At 45.9% G+C, this 23,971-nt stretch overlaps 1 protein-coding gene across 1 annotated transcript in view; it reads left to right on the plus strand.

The window, feature by feature from the left end:
* Window positions 1-8,561, plus strand: part of LOC138657402 (vomeronasal type-2 receptor 26-like) — a 145,188-nt gene extending 136,627 nt beyond the window's left edge. The window contains exons 7-9 of the mRNA XM_069745168.1: window positions 5,340-6,190; window positions 7,945-7,997; window positions 8,510-8,561. Coding sequence (XP_069601269.1) covers window positions 5,340-6,190; window positions 7,945-7,997; window positions 8,510-8,561 — 956 coding nt within the window. The remainder of the gene's footprint in view (window positions 1-5,339; window positions 6,191-7,944; window positions 7,998-8,509) is intronic.
* The last annotated feature ends 15,410 nt before the right edge of the window (window positions 8,562-23,971 follow it).

The raw sequence follows: 23,971 nt of genomic DNA on the forward strand, positions 1-23,971 counted from the left end.
CTGACATGGCACCCCACACCATCACTGACTGTGGGTACTTGACACTGGACTTCAGGCATTTTGGCATTTCCTTCTCCCCAGTCTTCCTCCAGACTCTGGCACCTTGATTTCCGAATGACATGCAAAATTTGCTTTCATCAGAAAAAAGTACTTGGGACCACTTAGCAACAGTCCAGTGCTGCTTCTCTGTAGCTCAAAATTGGCTTTACCTGGGGAATGCGGCACCTGTAGCCCATTTCCTGCACACGCCTGTGCACGGTGGCTCTGGATGTTTCCACACCAGACTCAGTCCACTGCTTCCTCAGGTTCCCCAAGGTCTGGAATCGGTCCTTCTCCACAATCTTCCTCAGGGTCCGGTCTCCTCTTCTCGTTGTACAGCGTTTTCTGCCACATTGTTTCCTTCCAACAGACTTACCATTGAGGTGCCTTGATACAGCACTCTGGGAACAGCCTATTTGTTGAGAAATTTCTTTCTGGGTCTTACCCTCTTGCTTGAGGGTGTCAATGATGGCCTTCTTGACATCTGTCAGGTCGCTAGTCTTACCCATGATGGGGGTTTTGAGTAATGAACCAGGCAGGGAGTTTATAAAAGCCTCAGGTATCTTTTGCATGTGCTTAGAGTTAATTAGTTGATTCAGAAGATTAGGGTAATAGGTCGTTTAGAGAACCTTTTCTTGATATGCTAATTTATTGAGACAGGTTTTTTGGGTTATCAGGAGTTGTATGCCAAAATCATCAGTATTAAAACAATAAAAGACCTGACAAATTTCAGTTGGTGGATAATGAATCTATAATATATGAAAGTTTAATTGTAATCATTACATTATGGTAAATAATGAAATTTAACACTATATGCTAATTTTTTGAGAAGGACCTGTAATATTTTTGTGAAAAAAGTTACATGTTAATTTTTTTTTTTAAACATTCCAAAAATTCCTGTGAAACACCTGAGGGGTTAATAAACTTCTTAAATGTGGTTTTGAGCACCTGGAGGGGTGCAGTTTTTAGAATGTTATCACTTTTTGGTATTTTCTATCACATAGACCCCTCGAAGTGACTTCAAATGTGATGTGGTCCCTAAAAAAAAGATGTTGTAAAAATGAGAAATTGCTGGTCAACTTTTAACCCTAATAACTACCTGAAAAAAAAAATTGGGGTTCCAAAATTGTGCTGATGTAAAGTAGACATATGGGAAATGTTACTTATTAAGTAATTTGGAAAAATTTGAAATTTTCAAAGTTTTCGCCAAATTTCCTTTTTTTTTTTTTTTCAAAAAATAAATACAGGTAATATCAAAGAAATTTTTCCACTGTCATGAAGTACAATATGTCACGAGAAAACAATGTCAGAATCACCGGGATCCGTTGAAGCGTTCCAGAGTTATAACCTCATCAAGGGACAGTGGTCAGAATTGTAAAAATTGGCCTGGTCATTAACGTGCAAACCACCCTTGGGGGTAAAGGGTTTAAAAAAAAATTGAAGGATGTAATTCTCAAAATGGAGTCTTTATAAAATGTATTTTTATTATTCTGAAAATGCAAAACCTGTGTAAACCAAAATTAGTCCCTTAAAACATATAAAGAAAAAGTAATCTCAATCTGCACTTCCAGGCACAAACTACCATCTGTCCTTAGATTATAGAAATAACATTAGATTTTGGATTTGTGCCACTTTGAGGACACTTCTGAACTCAAGGGAAAATAAACGTCTTTTAAAAGATGCCATTTTTAAATACTGCAAGCATTATGCAGACGGACACTTAATTTTAAGTTTCACATTAGGTATTATCTTTGCCATTTGGCCCACTAGCTTTACCTCATTATAAACTCCCCTGATGAATCCCCAACAGTGGCGAGGAAATGCGTAGGGAGACCTTATTATTATTATTTATTTATATAGCACCATTAACTCCATGGTGCGGTACATGAGAAAGGAGGTTACATACAGAGTTATAGATATAGTTTACAGTGGGGAGAGGACCCTGTCCTTGTGGACTTACATTCTATGGGATAGTGGGGAAGAGGCAGAAGGTAGGGGCGAGGTGGCAGCTCTGGCGAGGCGGTGGCTCTGGCGATGGCAAGGCGGCAGAATGGTTATTGCAGACTGTAGGCTGTCTTGAAGAGATGGGTTTTCAGGTTCTGTCTGAAGGAGCCGAGGGTGGTGGATAGTCGGACGTGATGAGGCATGGAATTCCATAGGATTGGGGATATTCGGGAGAAATCTTGGAGGCGGTTGTGTGAGGAACGAATAAGTATGGAGGAGAGTAGGAGGTCTTGGGAGGATCGGAGATTATGTGAGGGAAGATATTGGGAGATTAGTTCAGAGATATAGGGTGGGGACAAGTTGTGGATGGCTTTGTAGATCAGTGTTAGTAGTTTGAACTGGATTCGTTGGGGAATTGGGAGCCAGTGGAGGGATTTGCAGAGGGGAGAAGCAGGGGAGTAGCGAGGAGAGAGGTGGATTAGCCGGGCAGCAGAGTTGAGGACAGACTGGAGTGGTGCAAGAGAGTTAGCGGGGAGGCCAAAAAGGAGGGTGTTGCAGTAGTCAAGGCGGGAGATGATGAGGGCATGCACAAGAGTTTTGGTAGATTGTGGGCTGAGGAAGGAACGGATTCTGGCAATATTTTTAAGTTGGAGGCGGCAGGAGGTGGCAAGAGTTGGGACGTGCGGTTTGAAGGTCAGGGCAGAGTCGAGAGTTAACCCGAGGCAGCGGATTTCAGGTGCGGGAGAGAGCGTGATGCCGTTTACCATAATAGGTCAGATAGGGGGATATGTGAGATGGGGGAAAGATGATGAGTTCAATTTTGTCTACATTGAGTTTTAGAAAGCAAGAGGTGAAGAAGGAGGATATGGCTGACAGACACTTCGGAATTCTGGACAGCAGAGAGGTGCCATCTGGGCCAGAGAGGTAGATCTGAGTTACTTATATTATAGTTCTTCTCTGGTGGCGGTTTATCCATAGCGGGGTTCACTTGGGGCCTGTCCTTGTTAGGACAGTAGTACTACAAGTGCACAACAGGGAGTTAGGGGAAAAATTACCTTATACCCCAACCCCCCGTGTATCATTTGTTCCTGAGATGACCTTTTAGGGGTACTTGCTGTGGATCCTTGTCCGTTTCTGATGGTGAGACCAAACCATTTTTAATAGAGCACTGGTTTGCACAAGCACTTTCTTATGCGTCATGTGTGTGTCCATTTTATTTTAGTGATTAAAAGTTAAGTTTTACCTACTGGGTGACTCTCCTAGCTATACTTTTCTTTTATAATTAGCCATGAAGTTAAAAGAACTGAATTGATCATATCCAGAGATAAATTCCTTGAGTATTGTAGTTTTCATAATGCGGTAGTTTTCAAGTTTGGGAACATTCTTTCATTTTGGCATCACTTGCTCTTTCTATATGGCAAAGTGAATAAAGCAAAATTCTTGATAAATATTTTCAAAATTGCATTATTTTTTTATGTCAAACTGAAAAAATCAAAAGATAAAAATATATATAATAACATTGATACAACAAACTGTATATACTGTATCTTGTAAATTGGGGTTTCATAGAGAAAATAAGTTTTTTATTTTAATACAAAAACATAAACTTTTTTTTACCTATACTTATCATTAAAATAAAGTACAATGTGTGGTGAGAAAAACAATGTCTGAATTATTTGGATGAGTGAAGCAGTTGCGTTTTGATGAACTTACAGATACCAAATTTCTAAAATCTGGTTTCATCATAAACCTTTAAAATGGCTTATTATTATTATTATTCATTTTTATAGCGCCACTTATTCCATGGCGCTTTACATGTGAAAAAAGGGGCATACATAGACAAGTACAATAAACATGAGCAATACAAGGCACACACAATTACAGAAGGAGAGAGGACACTGCCCGTGAGTGATCACATTTGTTCCAAAGATACAGTATTAAAGGGAACCTGTCACCTCAAATTGGCGGGATATGCAAATGCCTTTTTTTCGGGTCCAATGGGCGTTGTTTCGTCTTCATTTCTCCACCCCATATCCATCCCTGTTGTTCACAATATGGTCGTGAATTAGAGTACTTGTCCTCCATCATTCGCATGTGCGCAATGCAATCTTCGCTCGTGCATGCGTGGTATGCTTTGCCCAACTGCAGGCAAAGTTGAAAAGAATTACTGTGCATGCGTCCATGCTGTTAGGGCTAGCGGAACGAACTGAGTAAATATAGATGTTTATTATTAATGCATACGCTGCCGGGGTCCACCGTGCAGGAGGAACCTACTGCTAGTGAATGGTGGCACTATTTGGCGGTATAAGCTAGCTCTGTTACGTCACAGAGTCGCCGTGAAAGGAAAGCACTGTGCCCTGTTAGACTCACAGGAGCACAAGCTAACTGCCGACCTGGTAGCAGTCAGTGGTCATGCAAACACACAATCTCCTCACTGGAGGTGCTAGTATTCTAGGGGCTTATTTCAGCAAGGTCCCTGAATACATACACAACACACAATCTACACACCGGAGGTGCCAGTATTCTAGGGGCTTATTTCAGCCAGGTCCCTGAATACATACACACATAACCACACTGGCGCAAAGCACATAACTTAGATTGATACGAGCGCATGGCCGTGCGGTCATGCAAACCTTTTATAGCTGCAGCAAGTACAGGACCTTCCCAGAAGGACCAATGGGAGGCTGCCACAGAAGTTGAGCACCTTCAGGACCTTCCTGGAGGACCAATGGGATTTGCTGCAGTATCTAAGCATGTGATCCTTGATCTCCAAGGAGAGATCTTACCCTGGGCATGATCAGAAGAGGAAAAGTAGGACTTAGTCCCAAAAAGTCTGCTCACCGCTGCCCAGTACTGACTTCAATGGCAGAAGCTGGAAAGGCAGCAGTAACCCTTTGCACAGAGTCAGACTGAGTGAGACGCTGGGACCGACGTCTCTGCTGAGCAGACTCCACTGCGGCTGGAGAAGAATGGGAGACTGCAGCAGAGATGGCTCGAGATTCCCCCTGTGCAGAGGCAGGAACTCAACCCCTAACACATGCACTATGTCCCAGAAGTATTTTGCTGTGTTCTGGGACAAAGTGCACGGGTGCATGCGCAGTAATGCTTTTTGACTTTTCCCGCAGTTGGGCAATACATACTGCGCATTCGCGAGCGAAGATTGCATTGTGCACGTGCGAACTATGGAGGACAAGTACTATAATTCACGAACATATTGCGGACAACAGGCATGGATGGGGTGGAGAAATGAAGACGAAACACCGCCCATCGAACCGGAAAAAAAGCATTTACATATCCCGCCAATTTGAGGTGACAGGTTCCCTTTAAGTCTTAGTGTTTTCTTTCTTCTTTTTTAGACAGTGTGTCATGCCATAAATGCCCAGAAGATCAGTGGCCAAACGACTTCAATCAATGTGTACCGAAACCTATTGAATATTTGTCCTACAAAAATGACCCTGCAGTTCTTGTAATTTGTGCAATTTCTGTCTTATGTTTTCTTAAAACATCTGCAATTTTGGGAATCTTCATTCTATTTCAAGACACTCCAGTTGTTCAAGCAAATAACCATAACCTGAGCTTCATTCTCCTGGCTTCCATCATGTTGAGTTTCCTCTGTGTATTTTTGTTTTTGGGTCGTCCTACACATGTCACCTGCATGCTTCGTCAGACTTCATTTGGGATCATCTTCTCTGTAGCTGTATCTTCTATTCTGGCTAAAACCATCATGGTCTACATGGCCTTCAAGGCCACCAAACCTGGAAGTTCCTGGAGAAGATTGATTGGCGTGAGGATTACGAACTGTGTGGTCTTCTTCTGCTCATTTATCCAAGCGTTACTCAGTATCATTTGGTTATCTACTTCTCCTCCATTCCCAGAGATGAACACTCACTTATATCAGGACAAGATCATATTTCAGTGTAATGAAGGGTCAATGTTGGCCTTTTCCATGCTCCTGGGTTATATGGGACTACTGGCTGCCATTAGTTTCATTGTTGCTTTCTTGGCCAGACATTTACCAGATTGTTTTAATGAAGCTAAGAACATCACATTCAGCATGCTGGTGGTCTGCAGTGTCTGGGTGGCTTTCATCCCATCCTACATGAGTGCTACTGGGAAAAATACTGTTCTTGTAGAAATATTTGCTGTGATATCTTCAAGTTCTGGCATTTTAGGCTGCATATTCCTCCCTAAATGTTACATCATACTGGTGAGACCAGAGTTAAACTCAAAACGTAGTTTATCCAGGCAAATGAAGGCAAACTCTAGCACTTGAAATTCTTGCGCATAGACATTTGTCATATAGTTTCTATAAAATGTCCTCATAAAGAATATGTAAGTAAAGCGGCACCTTGGCTTCATTTAAAGCCATTAAAATTAACACGAGAAATGGATATTTAGAAAGTAAGAGCTCTGTACATTTATCCTTGTCTAAGGAAAATAAGGTATCTGGATACATCAATGCATGCGAGTATAATGAAAGAAGGGTATGTGAGATAGCGCTACCTGAGTGGATTGGGGGACACTCGCTTGGCATGGGATTGAAGCACTCGGGCACGGTTTCTCCACATAAACAGTCTATCCGGTTTATTAATCTTCATTAACCACACCACAAACAGTTCATTATTTACATCAACAGAACACATTAACCACCGACAGGCTGTTCCAATTGCAGATACGTCTCTTCCCGTAACCCCCTTTCTTTGGAGTTACCTTACAGGAGCTCTGGCTTCACACACTGACTCTTGTCAGTGCTGGTTCCCAGGGGAAAGCTGCCTCACTGGAATCACCGTCCTTGTGACCAGGGCTCCTCAGATAGTCCAGACCCGCAGTAAGAACTGTAGCTTCCCCAACACAGTAGTTGTCCCAGGCTCTGCAGATACAACCTCTCCGTGCGCTTTTCAGGAAGACCAGTCCCAGGCTCTTCCAACACACACAGGCCTTCAGTCCATGGTCACACCATGTGCTTCCAGGAACCCAGTCCACTCCAGGACATTCCAACACACTGACCCTTTAGTCCTTAACCTCAGCAGGTGCTTCCAGGAATCCAGTCCACTCCAGGACATTCCAACACACAGGCCATGCACTCTGAACCATGTGACCCCCACCCTGATCACATTACATAGTTGTAACCACTCCCATAGCTGGAGGTGTGTCTGTCTAGTTAGTCCCATCCACCTCACCAGCTAACCCTGCAAGCCTCCCTTTACAAACTATACAAATACTTGTGGGACTACAGGTCACAGACTAACAATACTACAGGCTTGCAGCACAGACTCCCTCTGTGACACATACCGGCCATTTACAATCATGCCGGACACTGTTTCATTATCATCTTACAGATATGCCTCCATTCGTATCCTGAAGAGCGCATACAGCGCCCCCTGGCTGTAACATGGGTCACTGCATCACAGGTAGTAAAAGTTAGGGATATCCAAAATGTTCCTGCTCAGCACCCAGTAAGTGGAGCAGATAGACAAGAGGTATAGGTAGATACAGTTCTATTTTTTAGCCCCCTGGGTACAGTACAAATACAAGTTATAATATGCTGCTATCATTGTTGTGTTGAGCCAGGCCTGCAACTAAGTGCAAGGAGAAAGTGCCTAGTTGAACACAATATAAGTTTGTGATAAGTTGTTTAAATTGTTTTGGGGAGAATTGTGTGTATGTTTTTCTGTGTGTGATTGAAGTTTTTGATTAAGGAAGAAAAATAAAAGAAATCTAATATTTTATATTCCCTTGCAACCAGGCATTCCTCACATGTATTCAGCCAGGCTAGCAGCTGTAAATTATTCAGCTGAGGCAATGAAAACTAAATCTCCGAGCACTTACAAATACTTGGAGATCACCCCAGCATGCTCGGGAAAACCCGAGCAACAAGTATACTCGTTCATCACTACTGGGCACCTGTATTTGGTTTGTACAGTCATTATGTGCTAACAGAGTCCCTTTAATACTTTTTAGGCAGCTCTGATTGAGGCCAGTACTGTGGATGTGGTCAAGTTAAGGACGAATTGGTAAGTACAGTAGCTGGGCAATAATCAGAAAAAGAAGAGGTGGAAAAAGTTCTTTGGAGGCGATCCTGAGCACTCTAGTAAATATGCATTCTTGGCTGATATTGGGAATGCAAGCACAGGACTAGGATCAGATCAGCAGGACGTTGCTCCTAGCATCCTGGAGGATGACTGCTGTAAGAAAAAGGGAAATATATTGCTTCTAAAATGAATTGCAACCATTTTTCTACATAGCTTCCTCATTTCAGGGGTTCAAAAGTAATTGGACAAATTAACTTTATCATAAATAAAATATTCAGTTTTAATAATTTGTAGAGAATCCTTTGCAGGCAGTGACTGCCAAAACTCTGGAAGCCACGGATGTCACCAAACGCTGAGTTTCCTCCTTTGTGAAGCTTTGTCATCTTTACTGAGGTTGATCCTAGTTTCATCTGTCCAAAGAATGCTTTCCCATAACTGGACTAACTTCTCTAGATGGTTTTTGGCAAAGTGTAATCTGGCCTTTTAATTTTCAGGCTGATTAATGGTTTGCACGTTGTGTGGAACACTCTGAATTTGCTCTCATGAAGTCTTTTCTTTATGGAAGACTTAGAGACTGAAACACCTGCTTCCTGGAGAGTTTTCTCCACTTGGTGGATGTTGTGAAAGGGTTTTTCTTCCCCATGGAAATGATTCTACACTCATCCAGCACTATGTCTTCCGTAGACGCCAACATTTTCTGAGTTCTCAAGCTCACTGCTCTTTTTTTGCATAATTTACTTAGCTGTATAATAATTTTGCTATCTCTTTGATTTTTTTTTCAGCCTATTTCTCTTCTGTCTTGAGTGCAATTGTCCGCATGATATAGGTTCACAGCAACAGCTTCCAAATGCAAATGCAACAGGATGTGAATATGTGGCACCCCTGAAGGTCCAGATGCTACAGAGGTGCTGCATCTCAGCCAGAGATGTGGCATCCCAACTCTCTGGTAAGGAGGGGACATTGTACAGAACTCCAACACTCACAACTAACAGACACCAGTTTAGACGAGGCATCTGGGTGTACACTTAGGGAGGATGCCTCGTCCCAGTCTGGATAGGAAAGAGTGTTGGAAAGTGTTTGGAGAAGGTAGGAAAGAGGGGGGAGTTAAACACACACAGAGTGAGACAGTAGGGAGGCTGAGAAAGGAAGTGGAGCTGAGCAGACGTGGGGGTCTGCAGTTCCTGACTGGCTGAGCGGAGAAAGAAAGCAAGAAGCTCTCAGGAAGCAAGAAGGGGTCTCAGGGGCATGTGAAGTGCTGAAGCCACTTGTGGGGCCCGCATCCAGGCTTACTAGCATCAGGTGGAGGGACCAGGCTGCAGTAGGAGAACCAGCCCCTGAATTAGTGGGAAAAATTCAGGCTCCCGCTAACAATCCGGAGGCTGCTGTGATTGCAGGTGCAGCAGCCACATTTGCACCTATTCTCCGAAAAGGTGAACACAGTGGGTAGAGGGGACAGAGAGTACGTCACCCGATAAGACCTGCGTTCACCGGCTTGGGACAGTGGGTGGCAAGCACAGGGTGGAACACCCACCAGGGCCGTGGGGTACTCAGCTCCGGGTCCGGTACTTAAAGGGATGTGTTATGGCAGCGGCGACCTGGTCCATGGCCCTGGGTGCCCATGTAAAAGGGGATTTGAAATGGGAAATAAAGTTTGTGTTCATGACGCCACATGTGGTATTTGGTCAAGGATGACCGATGCTTCTTAAAGGGGTACTCTGGGGTGATGTTGTGGCAGCAGGGATGGTATAGCTTCCCACAGGTGAAGCTGAGTCCACAGGGCACCTGGTGTATAGATAAAGATGGTAGATAGTGTAGCAAGAAACTGAGGACAAAGGGTTGCAGTTTCTTTACCTTTTTACTGTAGAATTAAGGCAGCCACAGTCCAGGTTAGCGGATCACAGGTGCTAGTATAGTCCGGCCGGCTTGGAAGCGAGTTGGGAATCTGTTGTGAATTCTGTGGCAGAGCTCCCTCCTGTGGTCACAAGTGGTACTTCGGCTGATTCTCTCTGTGAGCTTCTGTTGGTGGAGGGAAGTGGTACTGCGACTTCTGAGTTTCCTCCCCCAGGTGATCTGGTGAGGTCGTTAGGTGCTTCTCTACTTAACTCCACCTAAATCTTTGATCCTGGCTTCCTGTCAATGTTCCAGTGTTGGACTTGCTTTTCCCTGGATCATTCCTGTGGCCTGCTGCTCTGCATAGCTAAGTTCTTCTTTGCTATTTGTTTGCTATTTTTTCTGTCCAGCTTGTCTAATTTGTTGCTGGAAGCTCTGGGACGCAAAGGGTGTACCTCCGTGCCATTAGTTCGGTACGGAGGGTCTTTTTGCCCCCTTTGCGTGGTTTTCTTTAGGGTTTTGTGTAGACCGCAAAGTTACCTTTCCTATCCTCGCTCTGTTAAGAAAGTCGGGCCTCACTTTGCTGAATCTATTTCATCTCTACGTTTGTCTTTTCATCTTAACTCACAGTCATTATACGTGGGGGGCTGCCTTTTCCTTTGGGGTATTTCTCTGAGGCAAGGTAGGCTTATTTTCTATCTTCAGGCTAGTTAGTTTCTCAGGCTGTGCCGAGTTGCATAGGCAGAGTTAGGCGCAATCCACGGCTGCCTCTAGTGTTGTTTGGAGAGGATTAGGGATTGCGGTCTGCAGAGTTCCCACGTCTCAGAGCTCGTTCTATGATTTTGGGTTATTGTCAGATCACTGTATGTGCTCTGACCGCTATATCCATTGTAGTACTGAATTGCCTTTCATAACACTACAGGAAGCCAAAAGTACTAATGATCCTCAATAGAGGGAAAAAAGAAGTTCTGAGACCATTTTTTTTTCTTTGCACTGTGTTTTGCCTTTTTATTCCCCTAGACATTTGGGTGGTTCAGTACACAGGTGTAGCGATGGACATTAGAAGTCTGTCTTCATTTGTGGATCAGCTCTCGGCAAGAGTACAAAAGATTCAAGACACTATTGATCAGAAAGCTATGTTGGAACCAAGAATTCCTATTCCTGATTTGTTTTTTGGCGATAGAACTATGTTTCTGAGTTTCAAAAATAATTGTAAATTATTTCTGGCCTTGAAACCTCGCTCCTCTGGTGATCCAGTTCAACAGGTTTTGATTGTTATTTCTTTTTTGCGCGGCGACCCTCGGGACTGGGCATTTTCTCTTGCGCCAGGAGATCCTGCATTGAGTAATATCGATGCGTTTTTCCTGGCGCTCGGATTGCTGTACGATGAACCTAATTCAGTGGATCAGGCAGAGAAAAATTTGCTGGCTCTTTGTCAGGGTCAGGATGAGATAGAGGTATATTGTCAGAAATTTAGAAAGTGGTCCGTGCTCACTCAATGGAATGAATCTGCGCTGGCACCTATGTTCAGAAAGGGTCTCTCGGAAGCCCTTAAGGATGTCATGGTGGGATTTCCTATGCCTGCTGGTTTGAATGAGTCTATGTCTTTGGCCATTCAGATCGGTCGACGCTTGCGTGAGCGTAAATCTGTGCACCATTTGGCGGTATTACCTGAGCTTAAACCTGAGCCTATGCAGTGCAATAGGACTTTGACCAGAGTTAAACGGCAAGAACACAGACGTCTGAATGGGCTGTGTATCTACTGTGGTGATTCCACTCATGCTATCTCTGATTGTCCTAAGCGCACTAAGCGGTTCGCTAGGTCTGCCACCATTGGTACGGTACAGTCAAAATTTCTTCTGTCCGTTACCTTGATCTGCTCTTTGTCATCGTATTCTGTCATGGCATTTGTGGATTCAGGCGCTGCCCTGAATTTGATGGACTTGGAGTATGCTAAGCGTTGTGGGTTTCTCTTAGAGCCCTTGCAGTGTCCTATTCCATTGAGAGGAATTGATGCCACGCCTTTGGCCAAGAATAAGCCTCAATACTGGACCCAGCTGACCATGTGCATGGCTCCTGCACATCAGGAGGTTATTCGCTTTCTGGTGTTGCATAATCTGCATGATGTGGTCGTGTTGGGGTTGCCATGGCTACAAGCCCATAATCCAGTATTAGATTGGAAATCCATGTCGGTGTCCAGCTGGGGTTGTCAGGGGGTACCTGGTGATGTTCCATTTCTGTCAAATTCGTCATCCACCCCTTCTGAAGTTCCAGAGTTCTTGTCTGATTACCGGGATGTATTTGATGAGCCCAAGTCCGATGCCCTACCTCCGCATAGGGATTGTGATTGTGCTATCAATTTGATTCCTGGTAGTAAATTCCCAAAAGGTCGACTGTTTAATTTATCTGTGCCTGAGCACGCCGCTATGCGCAGTTATGTGAAGGAATCCCTGGAGAAGGGGCATATTCGCCCGTCATCGTCACCATTAGGAGCAGGGTTCTTTTTTGTAGCCAAGAAGGATGGTTCGCTGAGACCTTGTATAGATTACCGCCTTCTAAATAAGATCACGGTTAAATTTCAGTACCCCTTGCCATTGTTATCTGATTTGTTTGCTCGGATTAAGGGGGCTAGTTGGTTCACCAAGATAGATCTTCGTGGTGCGTATAATCTGGTGCGAATCAGGCGAGGAGATGAATGGAAAACTGCATTTAATACGCCCGAGGGTCATGTTGAGTATCTAGTGATGCCATTCGGACTTGCCAATGCTCCATCAGTGTTTCAGTCCTTTATGCATGACATCTTCCGAGAGTACCTGGATAAATTCCTGATTGTGTACTTGGATGACATTTTGATCTTCTCGGATGATTGGGAGTCTCATGTGAAGCAGGTCAGAACAGTTTTTCAGGTCCTGCGTGCTAATTCTTTGTTTGTGAAGGGATCAAAGTGTCTCTTTGGTGTGCAGAAGGTTTCATTTTTGGGGTTTATCTTTTCCCCTTCTACTATCGAGATGGATCCTGTTAAGGTCCAAGCCATCCATGATTGGACTCAGCCGACATCTCTGAAAAGTCTGCAAAAGTTCCTGGGCTTTGCTAATTTTTATCGTCGCTTCATCTGCAATTTTTCTAGTATTGCCAAACCATTGACCGATTTGACCAAAAAGGGTGCTGATTTGGTCAATTGGACTTCTGCTGCTGTGGAAGCTTTTCAAGACTTGAAGCGTCGTTTTTCTTCTGCCCCTGTGTTGTGTCAACCAGATGTTTCTCTTCCGTTCCAGGTCGAGGTTGATGCTTCTGAGATTGGAGCAGGGGCTGTTTTGTCGCAGAGAGGTTCTGATTGCTCAGTGATGAAACCATGCGCTTTTTTTTCCAGGAAGTTTTCGCCTGCTGAGCGAAATTATGATGTGGGCAACCGAGAGTTGCTGGCCATGAATTGGGCATTCGAGGGGTGGCGTCATTGGCTTGAAGGAGCTAAGCATCGCGTGGTGGTATTGACTGATCATAAGAACTTGACTTACCTTGAGTCTGCTAAGCGGTTGAATCCTAGACAGGCTCGTTGGTCGCTGTTTTTTGCCCGTTTTGACTTTGTGATTTCGTACCTTCCGGGCTCTAAAAATGTGAAGGCGGATGCTCTGTCTAGGAGTTTTGTGCCCGACTCTCAGGGTTTGTCTGAGCCGGCGGGTATCCTCAAGGAAGGAGTAATTATGTCTGCCATCTCCCCTGATTTGCGGCGGGTGCTGCAAAAATTTCAGGCTAATAAACCTGATCGTTGTCCAGCGGAGAGACTGTTTGTCCGTGATAGGTGGACCAATAAAGTTATCTCTGAGGTTCATTGTTCGGTGTTGGCTGGTCATCCTGGAATCTTTGGTACCAGAGAGTTGGTGGCTAGATCCTTTTGGTGGCCGTCTCTGTCGCGGGATGTGCGTGTTTTTGTGCAGTCCTGTGGGATTTGTGCTCGGGCCAAGCCCTGCTGTTCTCGTGCCAGTGGGTTGCTTTTGCCCTTGCCGGTCCCGAAGAGGCCTTGGACACATATCTCTATGGATTTTATTTCTGATCTTCCCGTTTCTCAAAAGATGTCAGTCATTTGGGTGGTCTGTGATCGCTTTTCTAAGATGGTCCATCTGGTACCCTTGTCTAAATTGCCTTCCTCCTCTGATTTGGTGCCATTGTTCTTCCAGCATGTGGTTCGTTTACATGGCATTCCAGAGAATATCGTTTCTGACTGAGGTTCCCAGTTTGTTTCAAGGTTTTGGCGAGCCTTTTGTGGTAGGATGGGCATTGACTTGTCTTTTTCCTCGGCTTTCCATCCTCAGACTAATGGCCAGACCGAACGAACCAATCAGACCTTGGAAACATATCTGAGATGCTTTGTTTCTGCTGATCAGGATGACTGAGTGTCCTTTTTGCCTTTGGCTGAGTTCACCCTTAATAATCGGGCCAGCTCGGCTACCTTGGTTTCGCCATTTTTCTGCAATTCTGGGTTCCATCCTCGTTTCTCTTCAGGACAGGTTGAGTCTTCGGACTGTCCTGGTGTGGATACTGTGGTGGACAGGTTGCAGCAGATTTGGACTCATGTAGTGGACAATTTGACCTTGTCCCAGGAGAAGGCTCAACGTTTCGCTAATCGCAGACGCCGTGTGGGTCCCCGACTTCGTGTTGGGGATCTGGTTTGGTTATCTTCTTGTCATATTCCTATGAAGGTTTACTCTCCTAAGTTTAAACCTCGTTTCATTGGTCCGTTTAGGATTTCTGAGGTTCTTAATCCTGTGTCTTTTCGTCTGACCCTTCCAGATTCTTTTTCCATACATAACGTATTCCATAGGTCATTGTTGCGGAGATACGTGGCACCTATGGTTCCATCTGTTGATCCTCCTGCCCCGGTTTTGGTGGAGGGGGAATTGGAGTATATTGTGGAGAAGATTTTGGATTCTCGTGTTTCTAGACGGAAACTCCAGTATCTGGTTAAATGGAAGGGTTTTGCTCAGGAAGATAATTCCTGGGTTTTTGCCTCTGATGTCCATGCTCCCGATCTTGTTCGTGCCTTTCATGTGGCTCATCCTGGTCGGCCTGGGGGCTCTGGTGAGGGTTCGGTGACCCCTCCTCAAGGGGGAGGTACTGTTGTGAATTCTGTGGCAGAGCTCCCTCCTGTGGTCACAAGTGGTACTTCGGCTGATTCTCTCTGTGAGCTTCTGTTGGGGGAGGGAAGTGGTACTGCGGCTTCTGAGTTTCCTCCCTCAGGTGATCTGGTGAGGTCGTTAGGTGCTTCTCTACTTAACTCCACCTAATGCTTTGATCTGGCTTCCTGTCAATGTTCCAGTGTTGGACTTGCTTTTCCCTGGATCATTCCTGTGGCCTGCTGCTCTGCATAGCTAAGTTCTTCTTTGCTATTTGTTTGCTATTTTTTCTGTCCAGCTTGTCTAATTTGTTGCTGGAAGCTCTGGGACGCAAAGGGTGTACATCCGTGCCGTTAGTTCGGTACGGAGGGTCTTTTTGCCCCCTTTGCGTGGTTTTCTTTAGGGTTTTGTGTAGACCGCAAAGTTACCTTTTCTATCCTCGATCTGTTAAGAAAGTCGGGCCTCACTTTGCTGAATCTATTTCATCTCTACGTTTGTCTTTCATCTTAACTCACAGTCATTATATGTGGGGGGCTGCCTTTTCCTTTTGGGTATTTCTCTGAGGCAAGGTAGGCTTATTTTCTATCTTCAGGCTAGTTAGTTTCTCAGGCTGTGCCGAGTTGCATAGGCAGAGTTAGGCGCAATCCACGGCTGCCTCTAGTGTTGTTTGGAGAGGATTAGGGATTGCGGTCTGCAGAGTTCCCACGTCTCAGAGCTCGTTCTATGATTTTGGGTTATTGTCAGATCACTGTATGTGCTCTGACCGCTATGTCCATTGTAGTACTGAATTGCCTTTCATAACAGGAATCCCCATAACAAGGTTGGGTTGGATGCCGACCTTCTAGCGCTGTGTTGTAGTCCCTTGCTGACTTAGGCCTCACACAAAGTCCTCACGTGTTCTTTGTCCCCTTTAGGTAGGACAATACCCGTATGACTGGTAACTCGAGCCTTTTTCCAGGATCTCTATCACGACCCGGGCACTATGCGTTACTGTGTCTTCAGGTTTGTGGTGGACAGGTAACTTGCAATCTGCTGTCCCACTGTTTTTTTGCTGTGATACGTAAAGTACTGCACAACCTAGGTCTTCTGGCTACCGGTTTCATGCGCTTCAGCGTGGAAGAAGTTCAGTCGCAGCTTCTCCCCACTTTTTCACTTTGCATGTGCTTCTTTTTTCCTTCACGCTCTCTACAATCTGTTCTGCTTTCCTTTCTCTCTTTTTCCAGTAGCTGCAGCACCTCTTGTGGCTGCATGGCCCCTCTCTCAAAAATAACATCAAATAAGAGTGGAAAAGTGTAAATGAATGCAAAGCTCACAGGAATGAACAAGAAATAGAAAGAGCAAGAACTAAAAAATATGAAAAATAATCCAGAGAGTAAAGTGTTGTACAACTGCAACAATGAAGAAGATGAGAGAAGTAGTCTGTGAATAATACAGTAATTTAACCCCTTCACCCCCAGAGCTTTTATAGTTTTCTAGTTTTCGTTTTTCGCTCCCCTTCTTTCCAGAGCCAAAACATTTTTTTTTCCATCAATATGGCCATGTGGGGGCTCATTTTTTGCCTGATGAGTTGTACTTTTGAACAATACCATTGATTTTACCATGGCATGTAACAGAAAATGGGAAAAAAATTCCAAGTGTGATGAAACTGCAAAAAAAAGTGCAATCCCACACGTGCTGTTTTGTTTGGCTTTTTTGCTAGGTTCACTAAATGCTAAAACTGACCTACTGTTATGATTCTCCAGGTCAAACATGTCTAGGTTCTATTTTATCTAAGTGTTAAAAAAAATTCCAAAATTTGCTACAAAAAAAAATTGCGCAATTTTCCGATAACAGTAGCGTCTCTAATTTTCTTGATCTGGGGTCGGGTGAGGGCTTATTTTTTGCATGCCAAGCTGACATTTTTAAGTATATCATTTTGGTGCAGATACGTTCTTTTGATCGCTCGTTATTGCATTTTAATGCAATGTCTCGGCGACCAAAAAAACGTAATTTTGGCATTTAGATTTTTTCTCACTACGCCATTTAGCAATCAGGTAATCCTTTTTTTATTGATAGATTGGGCGATTCTGAACGCGGCGATACCAAATATGTGTATTGATTTTCTTTTATTGTTTTATTTTGATTGGGGCGAAAGGGGGGTGATTTGAACTTTTAAATTTTTTTATATTTTTAAACACATTTTTTAATTTTGGCATGCTTCAATAGCCTTCATGGGAGGCTAGAAGTATACACTACTCGATCGCCTCTGCTACATAGAGGTGATGCACAGATCACCTCTATGCAGCAGAATTACAGGCTTGTTATGATTGCCGACCACAGGGTGGCGCTCATAGAAATCTGCCATCAACAACCATAGAGGTCTCGAAGAGACCTCTGGTTGTGATGGCAATGAACCGATGACCCCCAATCATGTGACGGGGTCAGCATGTGAGTCCTTCCGGCCATGTGGACGGGAGCGCTATTTCAATGCCGCTGCCAGAGTTTGACGGTGGCATTTAACTAGTTAATGGGTGCGGGTGGATCGCGATTCCACTTGTGCCCATTGCGCGCACATGTGAGCTGTTGAAAATATCCCATGCTAGAATTCATATGAGGTTATGTCAGTAGGGGGTGCAGCACCGCAAATCTAGGTAGCAACGTTCCCCTGCATTCCATTGATTCCCCAGTTTTTACAGCCAGGGGCAGCTGCATTAGCAGGCTCCTGGTTTTAAAATTATTTAACCCCTTCAGATGTATTTACCTCATTGGACATGACTGTACGGTGGACAGGTATGGGATATTGTTGTTTTTTTATTTTAACTTTTTTCAGAAGACAAGGGTCATCACTTGGATTGAGCATATAATAAAGCTATTACAACACCATGCCTATTTATTTCATTAAAATACTTTTTTCCTAATGTGTGTGTGTTTTAATCATATCCTGTCGGGTTTGAAAAGGAGGTAGCAAAAGCCGCAATTGAATTACCGGCTTTTCTGCTATCTAGCTCTGTATTAAAGATTTGTGGATTTTGGGAAGCATGTAGAATGTCCCTGTTCTTGGACTTTCTGGTATCAGGTCATTGGTTCTTATGGATTCGTCGGGCAGACAAGATACCAACTTGTTTAGTTCCTTGGACATTCTACATGCTTCCCAAAATCCACAAATCTGGAAACCCAGGAAGATCAATAATTTCATGTGTGGGCACAGGTATCTGGATGGGTAGAGGGTATTCTTAAACCCATGGTAAAAGATACACCCAGCTTCATTCAGGACACAACTGGCCTATTGAATAAACTATCAGCAATAGGTGTTCTACCAGAAGGAACATTTGTGGTGAGCTTTTGAAATAGTTCAGTACTCCATTTAAAATGGGCAAGTCAAGGGACAAGGGATGGGGAAGTGGACGGGATGCTGATTGTGCATGCAGAGGACGAGGCCGTGGCCAAGCTGAAAGTGAGCCACATCAAAGACCCACATCTTCTCGCTCGACCTGTTCAGTATTTCCTTTCAAGATTCCGGACTCTCGGCCGGTCAAATTGAAGTGGGGCCAGATGAGATCGCATGTAGTGATGCCCAAAGCTTTGAACAGCCACTGTCACACGAAGGCGATGGTGGGAAAGTGTCACAAGAGGTGGACAATGATGAAACATAATTGCCAGAAAGTCAAGAGGAGGAGCAGGGTGTGGATGTGGAAGACAAGGTGGTAGATGACATAGTGACTGACCCAACCTGGCAGGAGGACATTCAGAGCAAGGAAAGCAGTACACATGGGGAAGGAGGCATATCATCCCAACATGCAGGAAGAAGCAGTGTGGTGGCCACAGACAGAAGGCGTGCAACCGTTCCCGTAACACCAGCATGAGGTAAGTTGCCATTCCAACTGTTAGATCTTCCCCAATCTGGTTATTTTTAAAGACTCTGCCGATAACCCTAAACAGGTCATTTGCAGCACCTGCCATGCCCACATCAGCAGGGGTAGCAAAACTACCAGCCTGACCACCACCAGCATGATCAGGCACCTGGTAGCAAAGCACCCCAGGCTCCAGGAACACTGTCTGCAGGTGACACCACTGCTTCTTCCACTATTTTGCATAGAAGCCAATCACCAGACCACGGTGCATTTGAAGATGCCTCTAGCCCTGCACCTGTTGTTGCCCACAGTCAAGCAGCACCATCATCAAGCCCATCCACGTCCTTGTCCCAGCAAAGCCTTCAGTTGTCTATACCCCAGTCATTGGAATGCAAGCGGAAATACACAGTCAACGCCATACAGGCCACAGTTCTAATTTCTAATATTTCTCTTCTGCTTGCTATCGAAATGTTGCCTTTTAGGCTCATTGAGAGGGAAGCTTTCCTTAACCTAATGGCGGTGGCCGTCCCAAGGTACTTGGTCCCCAGTCACCACTCTTTCTCCAGGTGTGCCATACCAGCATTACACCAGCATGTGTTCCTCAACATTACCGGTACCCTCAACAATGCTGTTACTGGGAAAGTCCACCTAACCACGGACACATGGACAAGTGCTTGTGGGCAGGGACGGTACATCTCACTGATAGCACACTGGGTTAACATAGTGGAAGCCAGCACCCAGTCAGACCTTGGGATGGAACACATCCTCACCACACCGAGGATTGCGGGCCCTACATCAATCAGGGTTGCCCCAACATTCTACAGCTCTTGAACCTCCTCCTCCTCCTCTTCAGCCTCCATCTCTGGAATCAATACATCAGTCAGAAGCTGGAAGTACTGCAGCACTGTCTTAGCCAGTGATGCCCATAGTATATTTTAACAAATTTACCCTCCATGGGGAAACATTTGTCAGCATATACACTTAGTGTATTGGCATTACAAGTCTAGGAGACCAGCTCATTTTAATTGGTCCTAAATTTTAATGAGGCCTTCAGCAATGTCTCCTCATTCTCCACCACTCGATCACCAGGCTTAACGTCTTCTGTGCTGCTACAGACAGTCAATTTTTGGGCAATGGTGTCTATGATGCCCATAGCATATTTTTAACAAAGTTACCCTCCATGGGGAAATGTTTGTCAGCCCATAAATATAGTGTATGGGCATTACAAGTCCTTGAGACCAGCTCATTCAATTGGGCCTAGTTTTCAATGAGGCCTTCAGCAATGTCTCCTTTTTCTCCACTACTGGATCACCAGGCATATCGTCTACTGTGGTGCTACAGGCTGTTAGGAGTCGAGTTTCCTCTGCTGCACAGAGGGAATCTCGATCCGTGTCTGCTGCGGTCTCCCATTCGGTATCGGCCGCAGTGGGCTCTGCTCAGCGGAGACGTCGCTCCCAGCGTCTCGCTGGGGCTGATTCGATGCATAGGGTCACTACTGCCTTTTCTGGCTTTCCTATGGTACCCTGCACTGATCTGCGGCGAGCGAGCCTCTCTGGGACTAAGTCCTTGTTTACTCACACTGAGCATGCCCAGGGCAGGGTCTCCCATTGGAGGTCGAGGGCCACATGTTCGGTCACATGCTCAGGTGCTGCAGTGCATTCCATTGGTCCTTCTGGAAGGTCCTGAAAGGGCAAAACATGCTCAGGTACTGCAGCACTTTCCATTGGTCCTTCTGGAAGGTCCTGAAAGGGCAAAAACTTCAGTAGCAGCTTCCTGTGCTGCAACTATATAAACTGCGCATGACCGCACGGCCATGCGCTAGTATTGTCTTATGTTATGTGCTTTGCGCCAGTGTGGTCACATGTATGTGTGTTCAGGGACCCGGCTGAAATAAGCCCCTAGAATGCTGGCACCTCCGGCGAGGAGATTGAGTCTGAGTGTATTCAGGTACCCGGCTGAAATAAGCCCCTAGAATGCTGGCTCCTCCGGCGAGGAGTTTTGTGTGTTTGTGTGACCACTGACTGCTCTCTGTTTGGGCAGTTAGCCTGTGCCTCTGTGGAGTCTAACAGGGCACAGTGCTTTCCTTTCACGGCTACTCAGTGAATTAACTGAGTTAGTCTATACCGCCATATAGCTCCGCCGTTTGCTAGCAGCAGGTACTCCTGCACGGTGGACCCCGGGCTGCGAACGCACCAATATCAATAAACATCTCTATTTACTCGGTGTGTTCCCCTAGCCCTAACAGAATACTAGCGCCAGGGTCTGGCTAGTAAATGGCGGACATTCAGCAATCTTTGCGGTATATCCAGCAGCTGGAGGGTAGGTTGGTGGCTCTCGAGAGCTCAACCTCAGCTGTGGATGTTACCGCAGTTGCTGTACAGGCTGCTAGCGTGGCTGCAGCAACCTTGTCCACTGCCACCTCTGTTCTGACGTTATCTCGCCTCCCGCTGCCAGAAAAATTTTCTGGAAATAGCAAAACTTGTAGTGGATTCGTGAGTCAGTGCTCTATTCACCTCGAGCTCCTGGCTGCACGTTTTCCTACAGAGCGGGCTAAGGTGGGATTTATTGTGTCTCTTTTGTCGGACAGGGCGTTGGAGTGGGCTACGCCGCTGTGGGAGCGTGGTGATCATGTGGTGCATAGTGCTCCGTTGTTCCTGAGCACTCTGAAAAAGGTCTTTTTAGGACCTCAAGTCACCCATGACACAGCGCTCAAACTACTGGCATTAACTCAGGGTGAGTCCTTGGTCAGCCAATTTTCCGTCCGCTTCCGTACTTTAGCTTCCGAGCTGGAGTGGTCGGATAAAGCCCTTACTCCCATATTTTGGAGGGGCCTGGCTGACCACATTAAGGACGCTCTGGCCACTAGGGAGATTCCTGCCACACTGGAGGAGTTAATAACTGTCTCTACTCGTATCGACCTCCGTTTTAACGAGCGGAGGTTGGAGCAAGCCCAGTGTAGGCAGAGGTTTCGGCTGGCTCCCACCTTCGCCAAACCTTTGGAATCTCCAGTCCAGGCATCCGAGTCACATGAGGCCTTAGAGGTGACACGGGCGTGATCCAAGTCTCAGTCTGCCCGTGCACATAAGGTCCGTCATGTTTGCCAGCAGTCAGGACACCTTGCCTCCAAAGGTCCTCAGCGGTCGGGGAAACGTCAGCGTCTAGTGGCAGTTGGAGGAGGTACACTAGACACGGCGACGTTTGCCTCAAAGTTGTCCTTCAAGGGGACAATTACCATAGGCCCATCCACTCTTATGGTCGAGCTATGCGTGGATTCTGGGGCAGAGGGTAACTTTATGTCTTCCGCTTTTGCCCAGCGTCACACAATACCCTTGGTGATGCTCGCCAAGCCGGTAACCGTTTGAGTGGTAAATGGGTCAACACTACCTTCACAGATTACCCACCAAACCATTCCTTTCACGCTATCTGTGTCTCCATCACATCAGGAGATAATCTCCCTATTAGTCATTCCTGAGGGAATTGATGAGGTCCTGTTGGGGATACCATGGCTTTGCTACCATTCTCATATTGAGTGGTCCTCTGGGAGAATTTTGGGATGGAGTAAATCTTGCGAGGGTAGATGTCTGAGGGAGTGCGTTCAGGTTGCTACTACACAGGTACCCGCAGATCTTTCCTCTCTCCCCAAGCACTATTGGCCCTATGCAGACGTGTTCTCCAAAAGAGCTGCGGAGACCCTTCCGCCTCACTGCCCCTATGACTGTCCTGTTGACCTCTTGCCTGGTGCTGAGCCTCCCCGGGGTCGAGTCTATCCATTATCTCTCCCGGAGACGGAGGCAATGTCCCAGTACATCCAGGAGAATCTGGCAAGAGGATTCATTAGGAAGTCAGTGTCACCGGCAGGGGCAGGGTTCTTCTTCGTACAGAAGAAGACTGGAGACTTACGTCCATGCATAGACTACAGGGGTCTTAACGCCATCACCGTTAAGAACAAGTACCCACTACCCGTGATATCTGAGCTGTTTGATAGGCTACGGGGAGCGAGGGTATTTACAAATTTAGATCTGCGGGGTGCTTACAACCTGATTCGCATCCGTGAGGGGGATGAATGGAAGACGGCTTTTAACACCAGGGATGGGCACTATGAATATCTGGTGATGCCCTTCGGGCTCTGTAATGCCCCAGCCGTTTTCCAAGACTTTGTGAACGACATCTTCCGGGATATGCTCACCACCTCGGTCGTAGTCTATCTGGATGATATTCTCATCTTCTCTCCAGATATTGACTCCCATCGGAGAGATGTTCGCAAAGTCTTCGACCTCTTACGGGCAAACTCCCTCTACGCCAAGTTGGAGAAGTGTGTGTTTGAGCAGGAGTCCTTGCCTTTCCTTGGTTATATCATCTCTGCCCAGGGTTTGGCTATGGATCCTGCCAAGCTACAGGCTGTAATGGACTGGCAGGAACCCCATTCTCTTAAAGCGGTGCAGCGCTTTATGGGTTCATTAATTACTATCGCCAGTTCATTCCACACTTCTCAACTTTGGTAGCTCCCTTGGTTGCCCTCACCAAGAAGGGAGCAAATCCCAAGTTGTGGTCAGAGGAGGTCTCCAAAGCCTTTCTCTCGATCAAGTCACACTTCGCTAGCGCTCCCATCCTACATCGCCCCGATGTTGATAAGCCATTTATCTTGGAGGTGGATGCCTCATCCGTTGGTGCTGGAGCAGTCCTTTTCCAAAAGGATGCTCAAGGTCGGAAGCATCCTTGCTTCTTCTTCTCCAAGACCTTCACACCAGCGGAGAGGAATTATTCCATCGGGGACAGGGAGTTGCTGGCCATGAAGTTGGCTTTTTCGGAGTGGAGACATCTCTTGGAGGGAGCTCGCTTTCCCTTCCAAGTCTTCACTGACCACAAGAACTTGGTGTATCTGCAAACGGCCCAGCGGCTGAATTCTCGCCAGGCTAGATGGTCCCTGTTCTTCTCCTGGTTCCATTTTACTCTCCATTTTCTCTCCGGGGAGAAGAACGTTCGTGCTGACGCTCTCTCCCGCTCCGTGGTGTCATCGGAGGAGGAGGAGGAGCCTCGGCTTATTGTCCCTTCTGAGAGCCTGAGAACTGTAGCTCCAGTTTCGCTAGAGTCTGTGCCCCCGGGTAAGACTTTCGTACCAGCTAACTTGCGACCGGAGGTTCTCTCTTGGGCTCACTCCTCCAGAGTGGGTGGGCATTTTGGGACC

The sequence above is a fragment of the Ranitomeya imitator genome, chromosome 1, assembly GCF_032444005.1.
Source record: "Ranitomeya imitator isolate aRanImi1 chromosome 1, aRanImi1.pri, whole genome shotgun sequence".
NCBI classification, from domain to species: domain Eukaryota; kingdom Metazoa; phylum Chordata; class Amphibia; order Anura; family Dendrobatidae; genus Ranitomeya; species Ranitomeya imitator.